This window comes from Ammospiza nelsoni, chromosome 5 (genome assembly GCF_027579445.1).
Source record: "Ammospiza nelsoni isolate bAmmNel1 chromosome 5, bAmmNel1.pri, whole genome shotgun sequence".
NCBI lineage: Eukaryota > Metazoa > Chordata > Aves > Passeriformes > Passerellidae > Ammospiza > Ammospiza nelsoni.
The window spans coordinates 12,774,100-12,785,088 of record NC_080637.1 but is presented as its reverse complement, the minus strand read 5'-3'; the positions used below and the strand labels follow the sequence as shown (position 1 = coordinate 12,785,088).

At 41.2% G+C, this 10,989-nt stretch overlaps 1 protein-coding gene across 2 annotated transcripts in view; it reads right to left on the bottom strand.

Moving 5' to 3' along the window:
- Positions 1–1,037: 1,037 nt before the first annotated feature.
- The window catches only part of FAM185A (family with sequence similarity 185 member A), a 38,081-nt gene continuing 28,129 nt past the window's right edge, over positions 1,038–10,989 (bottom strand). Inside the window, exons 8-9 of one of the 2 annotated variants that reach the window (XM_059472400.1) lie at positions 2,517–2,634; positions 1,038–1,342 (exon numbers count right to left, since the gene is read on the bottom strand). In XM_059472400.1, the coding sequence (XP_059328383.1) occupies positions 2,519–2,634 (116 nt within the window). In that variant the 3' untranslated portion in view covers positions 1,038–1,342; positions 2,517–2,518. Of the gene's footprint in view, positions 1,343–2,388; positions 2,635–10,989 lie in introns of those variants that run through there. The other variant, XM_059472399.1, reaches the window with a different exon arrangement.

Genomic DNA, 10,989 nt, shown 5'->3' with positions numbered 1-10,989 from the left:
CATGTGTTGGAGGATTTGTTTGCCATGAAGGTCCTCTCCAGGACATAAACACTCTGACTCCCCAGAGAACTCCACACTTGATGTGGTTGGTACCCATCAAGTACAGCCTTCTTGAGGAGTGGAGAGCAGTGAGTAGGCACTGGCTGCAGATTCGTTAATACACAACTACACCCATGCATTTAAGCACCGTTCTGCACTTCTCAACAGTCACTTGTGCACCCACAGCCCTCATTCTCATAAAAGCCTCTTGGGCTGAGTCCAGCTCTCTAAACAACCTCATGTTTGTGTCTGCAGGTCTGAGCTGTAGGCTGGCTGGCACCTGAGAGAGCAGGAGAACCAAATTAAAGGGAGCACAGATTAAAAAAGTGTTGGAGTATAAATTTGCTCCACTTACAAGAATGTCTTCTCATCAAATGGATAAAAAAAGATATATGGGCTCACAAGGGATTTGCCATTCAAACTCTAATTGCTGATAACCTACTAATCTTCCCTTGTCTAGAGGTAAATACAGTTTCACCTCATTAGAGCAGAACAAGACATTGTTCAATGCCTTTGGGGAAACTCATAAGCAAGGGTTTGTCCTCCTTCAGCTCATTCTTGACCTTTTTATTAACATTCTAGCTGGTCTCAACATGTTTTAGCTTGGAATGAATATAATCAGTAGCTTTAGTAGTAGCACAATTTTTCTGCTGGCTGATTTAAACTTCTTTAAGCAAGTAACTAACAAGTCTGATGTTTAATTCTTGCTGGATTTAGAAAATTAATGAATTCAAAGTCTGAGTTTGCTTTCTTTTGAACATGGAACAAATAAAATGTTTTCTTACTATGTTCTCCCTTAAATTGCTGATGCAGCAGTCTCAAAAACCACAACCTTAATCTCAGAGGCTGACAGGCTTTGTATTTCAGGTGAATAATGGGACCATTAAATGGATTCAATCTTGTGAAATACCTACTAGACTGTTTTCATGTGGTGTGAATTTTGAGGTGCTTTTTTCACTTTGGCTGCAGCGGGGCATAGAAAACATTAGTTTCAAATATTTTTCTGGCTATCAAAAACCATTTAATTTATTAATTTTGTAACTTTAAAAACTATAATAATAACTCATATCTAGTAATATTGTAATGTCTTTAGTAATACCATTAGAAATGTTTTATATATTACTGTTTATATTAAAAATACATATAATTTGTCATATGCATTAGTGCCCATCTCATCCCAACAAGCAGTACACACAACAATAAACAGGAAGTGGAGTTTTTAACCTCCCTGAATTACAGTAGGTATGCTGCCCTTGAGTCTTGAAGTCCATTAGCCAGGGGCAATTATATCTCCTGGGGAATCCTGTGGCAAAAGAAGTTAATTTCATAATGTACCATTATGCCTTAAAGAACATACACATATGTACAAAACCTAAAGCCTGAGCTGGCACTCTGAATTCTCTCCTGATCCTCACCATCCCCTGAGCTGCTAGGGATTCTGACATTTCAGCTAAAACACAGATTTCACTACTGCTTTTATAAGGTGCCACAGAGACGCATGGAAAGGCTTTTAAAACCCCCATTTACTTTGCTGTGTGCTCATTTTACAGTAACACAGAACCCTCCACCAAATCAGACCTGTCCTTGTGCAGGTTCACAGCTCCCCTCACCTCCCTCTCTGCCTCCCAGGAGCTCTGCAGGAGAGAGCTCTCAGTCACTGCAGACAGAGCAAACACAGATTCCAGCTCTCAGTCACAAGGGAACACTTCCCTCCTAGGGCAGCTTCTCCTTAGGGGAATGCTCAGGTGGACTCTCCCCTAAGTCCAGTTGGAGGAGTGCTCCTCCTTCAAATCAGCCAGATCCATGGTACTTTTATTTATCTTAAAAGCTTTTCTTTGCAGGTGAGCAGTGGTAGACAGAGTTGGAGCTCTTCTTTCTCTCCACAAACCAGAGGTTCAGGATGACACAGAGCAAGTTCTGCCATTTCACAGAAGTATTTTTACACAGAGAATACCCATCAGCTAGGCAGAAACTGCTCAGGGTTCAAACACCAAATGAGAAGACCACATAAGAACCACACTGAAAGTGATTTTTTCCTATCCATGACACAATTTGGTTGAAGAAAATTCTCTGCATTTTGCATAAACCAGCAGAATTCCCACAGTATTGAGACATTTAATTTAAAAGTACAACAGAGCTTGCAAAGCATGGCATCTTGGAAGTGTTGAAAATGCTTTTTTACATTTTTAAAAAACAACTCCAAACTTCTGTTTGAAAGCTATCAGCTTTTAAACTGCTATGGTAAGTGGGTCAAATTATATTAATTCTGAATATGTAAGATCATCCTGTTCCTAAAAGGCACTAAAAGTAAACCAGACTGTTTAGCACCAGCACTGTCACAGGCAAATCTTGGGTTAAAATTCTCTCATTTTTAATAGTTTCTCTTTTATATTAAGAATATTCATCCAAAACTTTTCATAATTTTACAGAAATGTTCCTTTGTAGTTTCTTGATTTAATTTCTTTGGCCTATTTCACCTTTAAGAACTCTTCAGCTTGACAGACTGGATCCAGCTTTGGCTTTTAAGACACACTTTGCCATTTTGTGTGTCAGCCTTAATCCATTTGTCTGTTTCATCCCTTTGGTTCATGTGACCTGGAAAAGAGAGTTGTCTTAGTTTAATTTGACACACAGTAAACATATCATCTTCACATTGTCTTTTTTTTATAAGCTCCCTGGAAGCACTTAGAGCACTTTTATTTGGTAGAATTTGTGTACTTTTAGCAGAAGCATTTCCTTCTTGATACATTTTTTCTTAACATTAATCTACTTTCCCATAATACATCTTCACAATAGAACAGTGGCTTTTATTATATAGTACTGCACTTTTTTATTCTAAGCTAAGAAATGTGTTATGGTGGGTTGACCCTGCTTGGATGTCAGGTCCCTACCAAAGCCACTCTACCACTCTCCTCCTCAAATAAATGGGCCAGAGAAAATGTAACAAGAAGCTCATGGATCAAGATAAGGACAGAGAGAGTTCAATCAGCAGTTACTGTCACAGGGAAAACAGACTTGACTTGGGGAAAAATTAATTTTATTCATTCCAAATCAGCTCAGAGAAGGGTAATAAAAAATAAAGCCAGATCTTAAAAACATATCCCACTCACCCCTCCCTTTGCTCAAGGCTTAATTTCACTGCTGATTTCTCTACTTCCTCCCCACCAGAGGCACAGGGGGACGGAGAATGGGGGTTTTGGTCTGGTCACACATCATCTCTGCCACTCCTCCCCCTGCAGAAGGAGAGCTCCTGATGCTCTGCCCCTGCTCTGCCATGGAGCCCTCCCCAAGCTGCAGGTGGATCTCTGCACCCCTGCAGACCCCAGGGGCTGTCCCAGGGGAATCTCTGCTCTGGCATCTGGAGCACGCCCTGCCCCTGCTTCTGCACTGGCCTCCACATCAGCAGGGCTGTTTCTCTCACGTATTTCACTCCTTTCTCCAGCTGCTGTAGGGTTTTTCCTCTTTAACTGTGTTATTCATCATCACTGATGGGTCCAGCCCTGGCCAGTGGTGGGTCCATCCTGGAGCAGGCTGGTGCTGGCTCTGTAGGACACAAGGGAAGCTTCTGGCAGCTTCTCACAGAAGCCACCCCTAGAGCCCCTCCCAGCAACCTTGCCACACAGACCCTACATGTACTGGCCTTCTCTGGGATAGGGTTATTTTTTCTTAATAGTAGCTAGGATGAACCATAGTTTAGATTTCTGCTGAAAACAGTGTTGACAATATATAAAATTTGTTATTTCTGAGTGGCCCTTTCACAGCTTCAAGGCCTTTTCTTCTAATACTGCCCTGCCAGTGAGGAGGCTGGGAGGGGACAGAGCCAGGACAGATGACCCCAAATGACCAAAGGGACATTCTGAACTGTATGGTGGCATGTTCTGTATCACAGCTGGCAGGAGGAGGAGCAGGGGACACTCAGAGTGATGGCATTTGTCTGACCCAGTACATGAGACACAGTCCTGCTTTCCTGGGGATGGCTGAACACCTGCCTGCCCTGGGAAGCAGTGAAAGAATCCCTCATTTTGCTTGGCTGGTGTGCACTGCTTTTGCTTTATCCATCAAACTGTCTTAATCTCAAAATCTCTCTATCCCAACCATGACTTTTCTCACTTTTGCTTTTCTCCCTCATCCCACTGTGGGGAGTGAGTGGCTGCCTGGTGCTCAACAGCCAGCTCTGGTTAAACCATGGCTCTACATGAGATACTGATCTGGCTAAGTAATTTCAAAGATTTTAAGAGCCATGGTAAGGTCTGACTGTCCAGATGCCCAGGCATTTTGCAAGTATTACTGTTTCCTTATGATAATGGCCTAAAAAAACCCCCACAACCCTGAGTATCTGTCTTACAGGTTTCACATAAACTCTGTACTCACAGGCATGCTCTGAAAAGCTCACTAACAAAGAAGAGAGTTCAACTCTTCAGTCTCATTTTATAATCAAAAACCTGAGAGCCAGAGAGAAAAGTGATCTTCCAAATTTATACAAAAGATTTGTGTCCATATTGGGAATTAAACTGAGAACTTTAAAGTGCCAAATCAGTGCCTTTATCACAAGATCAACCTTCACATTTGTTTATCTTTACAAAATATAATTTATTATTACTTTAGTGTTCATTTAATTGTGTGAATTCTAAGTTTAGAATAATTTCAGCCTGTAATAGCAAGAGGGATGGCAGGAAAGCAGATTCTGAGCCAATTTTGCAAACATGCTCTGCTCTGACCTGTAACACAGCTGAAATTAAATTCTGGCCACAGCAAAAACAGTGGCAAAACTCCAAGTGACATCACTGCACTGGTTTCCACAACTCAGGCCCGTGTGCCAGAACTTTTCAATAGCATTTCAGTGCTTTAGCAGCTCTAAGAGGGATTCATTTGAGTTTATGGGCCAAACCCACAGCAATTCACAACAGGCTGAGGTGTGGTTTGGAAGTACAGAGTTCTCAGGAGTCCAGCAATGGCAGTCACTTGAGTGTCCCTTGTTATCAGAGTACAACATGCCTCCAGGTGTCTCCAGGGGGATGTCTCAATACAATTTCTGCACTCCTCATTGCTCCAGACAGCAGCAGTCTCAAGCACACTCAGTGTCAGTGTCATTCCCACAGTAAAGCAGAACCCACAGACCTCTACTCATCATCTAACTGCAGACTTAATCTGTGATGAATCACCAAGTTGGACAAATGTGTTGTATATGGAATCCATTAAAATTTGGAAGTTCAGTTCCTCAAAGCTTTCCTGAAACACTGATTTTCAATAGTATTGTATCAGAGAGTACAGAACAAAAACTAAAACAGAATCTTTTAAGCATAGATAGCACTTGAAACATTTCATCAGTCTGGTTTTTAAGGAAACAGCCTCCAGGTGACAAGAAATTGAACCAACAAAGAAGTATAAAGGAAAATTTCAGCTGATCCTTTAACAGAGCTGTAGAACACTGAAATACAGCTCTTTCTCCTAGGGACAGAGAACACAATAAATGCATGGCAGAGATATATTTCCAGAAAGTGCATATTGGAGTGCTTGGTCCCAAATCCTCTCTCTCATGTTTTTGTGACTATGGCTTGTACTTCTGTACAAGACACAAACACTGAAGCACAGAATCAGTGCTGTAACTGGTTTCATGCACTGCTTATACCTTGGCAAGAAAGTTAAAGCAGAGTTTAGGGAACACAAGAACAAATTTACAAGAGGCATTTTAAAGCTGAGTTTCTGTCTGAGCTCTGTTTCTCATTTTGGTTTTGCTATGTGAATGTAGAAAAGTTTTGTTCCTTATACTCCTGGAAATTTGCCTGTGAGGCAAATATTAAGGTTATTAAGCCCATTACTAGTAGGAGGTTCAAAGTTATTTCCTATATTTGAATTAATTTGTGTATGAGGCACTAATCAAGCAACAAGGTTTAGCTGGAGACCTTTTGATGACTGCTTGGGTCTTAACTGTACTCACTGCTTGTACTCTGGATACCATGAGAGCATGAGTGGATTTTGAGGAAGACTTTATTAGCTTGATTAAATCACAAAAGCAAACAGCCTCCTGAACTGAGAATGAGGTGGGGGGGGAAATTAATTACAAAACCTACCAGGCAAGACAGCAGGAGTTCAGGAGAAGACAGATACACTATTATGCTCTGTATACCTTTCAATTCAAAGCCCAGGCAAAAGGTTGTGGTGTTTAAAGGAAAGTAACACCTTAGCAAAACTTCAGAGTCAAGCACTGACTGTTTATTTACTTGCCTTCCTGGAGACTGGAGAAGTTGAGAGCTCTATTTTCATTTCACAAAACACAAGAAGAGGATCATATTTTAAGTGTTGTTCATTGGTAGTGTTAGGACTGGGCTATATATCAAAAGGTTGTGAACAGCTTGAGTTGAATGCAAGCTGAAACCAATAAAAATCTGTAGGATAGCATCTCATCTAATGTGTTTAATAAAAGTTGGATGAACTTTCTATTTGACTTGAAGGAATGTAATCTTTTCCAGATACAACCTGGGTCTTTGTTTATTTTTTTTAAGATATTGCTTAAGGATCAAGGCTTCACAGAGGGCAGTGTGTAGAGGGACATTATAAAACAAAGCTCTTCCCACTCAATTCTAGTGGCCAAGAGTCAATAAAAACTGCTTCTAAGAAGGAAAGTTCTGAAGTGCCTTGAGAACAGACTAAACAGGGGGGGCATGACAGCAGATAGTGTTACTCCTGGGATTGAACTGCAATGCTGACTGCAACAAACCCAAGACAGCTGCACAGTGGGAGCACTTGTGCAGCTGGTAAGCTTCAGATAAAACCTGAACTTTCAGCAGACTGACATAATACAAGCTCTTTCACTTATTTCCCTTTTAAAGGCAAGTTGCTTGTCTCATGTTATTCACTGCCCCTTCAGCTGTGTTTGTACTCAACCCTTGAACTCCAGGCAGCTAAAAACACAGACATTACCTTGGAGTAAGCAATACAGAATTTCTCATCATGAACACTCTTATCCCCATCCATCCATAAAGCTTTGAACATGGTACAAGAGACTGATGCAATCAGCCCCCTCTGGCACCCTGGCCTCAAAGCAATCCTAAAGGGAAGGCCACAGCTCTCCCAGCACTACTGTGTGAGGGACCACTGAGGGAACAGTGAGAAGTAATCATTCCTGATGGCAGGAAACATCTGGCTAGATCCTCTTTGCTCCAGCAGGGAACATCAGGCAGATGTGTAATAAAAATAAAAAAAATGTAAAAAATGTAAAAAAAAAAAAAAAAAAAAAAGCTGTAATAATTCAGTGTATGCCTGAGTGATTGTTGTAAGGAGAAAGGTGCTTCTAACCACAACCTATGGGGAGAACCAGGCAGGATGAAAACACCTGAAGCATGTAAGTAAGAGAAACCTGAAAAGTCTGAGATAGGACAATAGTGTCAATGTCCATCTTTTCAAAGGAATCTGGTAATTACAGACAGGCTGACTCTCCAGAGGCACAGGAAGAGGAAGGCCAGCTAAGAAGTTCTGCAGTATTAAAAGAATAATTGGATACTCAATCAACCCATAAGGTAGAGGCAATGTGAAAATTTTCACAGGGGAAAAGGAGTTAGAGGAGTCAATGGGGGATTTCCTCTGCATGTCTTATATACACATCTGAGGGAAGGCAAAAATTAACATGGGAGATTTCTATTACCTGCATGGCCACCAGAGGCATGGCTAAGAGAACACTGCTTCAGGTGGCTTTGCAAAGCTCTTGTGCTGCAGCCAGGATGGGATTAGTACCAAAACCTAAAAGTCCTGTTAACTGCTGCAATTGTTGTCATGCTGACAACAACTGGGAGCAGGCATGTCTCCATTTGGGAGAAAACCAAAGCATAAGCTCTTTGTGTAGGGACAGAAAAACTCAGAGAGGTTTGCCAGTTGAGAAGGTAAAAACAGGGAGACACAGTAACAACAAACATCCACAGCCCCTGAGGAGCACCTGGGACATGGGGGGACTGTGATGGTGTTCACAGGATGAGGGAAGAGAGGAGGATCTGACTCCATGTTTTAGAAGGCTTGATTTATTATTTTATGATATATATTATATTAAAACTATACTAAAAGAATAGAAGAAAGGATTTCATCAGAAGGCTAGATAAGAATAGAAAAGGAATGAATAACAAAGGCTTGTGTCTTGGACAGAGTCCAAGCCAGCTGACTGTGATTGGCCATTAATTAGAAACAACCACATGAGACCAATCTCAGATGCACCTGTTGCATTCCACAGCAGCAGATAATCATTGTTTGCATTTTGTTCCTGAGGCCTCTCAGCTTCTCAGGAGGAAAAATCCTAAGGAAAGGATTTTTCAGAAAATGTGTCTGTGGCATGGGACATTTACCATGGAAATTCAGAGCTGCTGCAAACCAGATGAATTGCCTGCAAAGTTAAAGGATTCCTCAGCACCAAGCAGATGGCATCAGGTGAATGGATGCCACTGAATATGAACTTGGCACTAGAACTGGGGCAAGGATGGAGAAACATCCAAAGTCAGGCGAGTCCCTGGCATCACTCAGAGATGAGATTTACATGGTTTGTTTTCCAGACAATTAGGTTTGGAAATTGACACCATTTGCTACAAGGATTCAAATAAAGTCTCTGAATGACTGCAAGACTTTTTCCATCAAGTTCACAGTGGTCAACACACAAGTTGGCAACCAAAGTGGCTGAAGTGTTTCCAGTGTCTGAGTTTCATTTAGTCCCCATCCACCCACATGCCTGACAACCTTCCTTTGTTACTGTGGGGTGGGTGGGAGCAGATGGTCACATCAACCTCAGACAGACACCAGGGCTGAAAGCCTGTCCTTAGGAAGCACTGAATTTAGTCAGAAAGCTCACATCACCTGGTCTTTACAACCTGCAGCACTGACAGTCCTACTGCCCCCCAGACAAGTGCTACAATCAAGTTTACCTTGCTATTGAGCTAAGTTTCCTTTACATGAGATCAAGTTATAATTTTTAGTCCTATTGCCAGTCAACAGAACAATTGATTTCCTTATTTCTCTGTGGCAACTTCTTATGTACTAGAAAAATTCTTCTTCTCTTCCCTTTGTCTTGTCTTTTGAGACAAAATGAAACTTTTCAGTCTTCTCTTGTTAATCATGATTTCAGGACTCTGATCACATGTTCTCCTTGAGAGACTCTACAGTTTCAAAGCACAGTACTCAAAACTGGACACATCCCAGCAAAGTATTACTAATGCCATGTAAAGCCAAAGGATTATTTTGAGTTTTACAGAACAATCATGTTAACATGCTGTTTGTTTTCAATAGTGTAACTCTATTGTTTCCTGATATTATTTAAATATTGCTCCTCTCAGGACTACACAGGTAATTGCTCCTACCTTTATACTTAGAACTTAACTTATTGAAAAGTGGCCTAAAAAGCATATAAATCAAAATTATATGAACTTTAACCTTGACTTTCAACATGTTTCAAGTCCTTTGACATAACAGTCTTCTAAGTTCATTTTCTGCTTAAATATTTGACACTTTTTAGCCTCCTATTCTTTCTCTTACCACAGGTAGTACCTACAGCTAATTACCTCCACAGGCATAAGATTTAAGAACACAGGCACACCTGGAGACAGGGAGCAGGCAGACATTGAGCAGGAAGGGCTTCTCTTCTTGCCAGGGCAAAGAAAGAACACCTTGACATGATTACAATCAGAAATTACTGGAATTACTCAAGTACTCTAAAGGCAGCCAAATACTTCCACTGATGGAAGCTGGACCAGTGCTGAGCACGAACTCTGTTTTTGTGACATTTCATTATAACATACATACTGCTTTCAAGACCGCCAATGGAAACAGATGTAATTTGCTCTTGCAAATTACTTCAAAGAATGAAAACTCCCTCACTGCTCTCCAGTTCCCTCCCTTTCTCAGCAAGTGTCTCCATTCTGCAGGAAAGTCCCTTCTTTTCCTAAAAGAGCAAACCCATTTTCCCACTCCCATCCTCTGTCTCTGGAGCACTCACTGCAGACTTCCACCATCCTGCTTTCACTAAATCCCACTCTGTTCCTTGGCTGGCTGGCAAAGCCTGGCTGGGAGTGCTGGTGGGGCTGTGGTGCACTGACTGCCCTCAGTGTGGAACTGGGGCTGATGGTGCACATGAGAACTGCTCTAAAGCAGCAGGGAAGGATTTCCTAGAGCAGCAAAGTGCAGGAATATCTGCATGTTTACTCAAGTCACAGAACTCTGCCCTGTCTTCCCCCTGGACAGCCTTCTCTCTAACACATTCACATATTCCCAGAGGCAAGCAAAGATTCCTAAAAGGTCACAGTGCCTGTGTTATTCACATGAGAACTGGATTTTCTGAAAAATCATGTGGTTTTAAACTAATCTTTGAACTCAAAAGCATAAAACTCCTAAACTGCCATGCTCTTGTGACACAGTTTTTAACCACTTGGCAAAGCCCCTCTTCACTCTCTATTTTACATTTCTTCAGTCACAACAGCAGGACAGCTATGGACCTTGTACCTGAAACTTCAACAGTGAATAATGCCCCAGGATACAGAAATTGTATTAAATGATTTTCAATTATTTGAAAATCTACTTGTACAACAAAATTACCAAATATTACCTTTAGGAAGAAGCAATTGTTGATAGTGAGGGGACAAGTGCAGAAAGAATACATCATAAGGTAAAGAGAAATAGAAGGAGGAAGTATTTCCCTTTTTATGTAATGCTGTAACTTCTTTAAACAACTGATAAGCATTAGCCTAATGCTGTTGCCTCTGCAGAATTCTTGATGATTTCTATGCTTTTGGAACTTGTATATTTGAGAGTTAACTAATCAGAGTTTCTGCTTTTGGCCTCAAGTGCCAAGATGATTTCCATACAGAACAGTGGTTGAAAAATTGCATCTGCTCCAGTGATGATTGTCCCACACAAACACTGACTGGGTTGTGAAAACAGAGAAGTCATTCAGCTGGGGATATTTGAAACACCATCCTTATC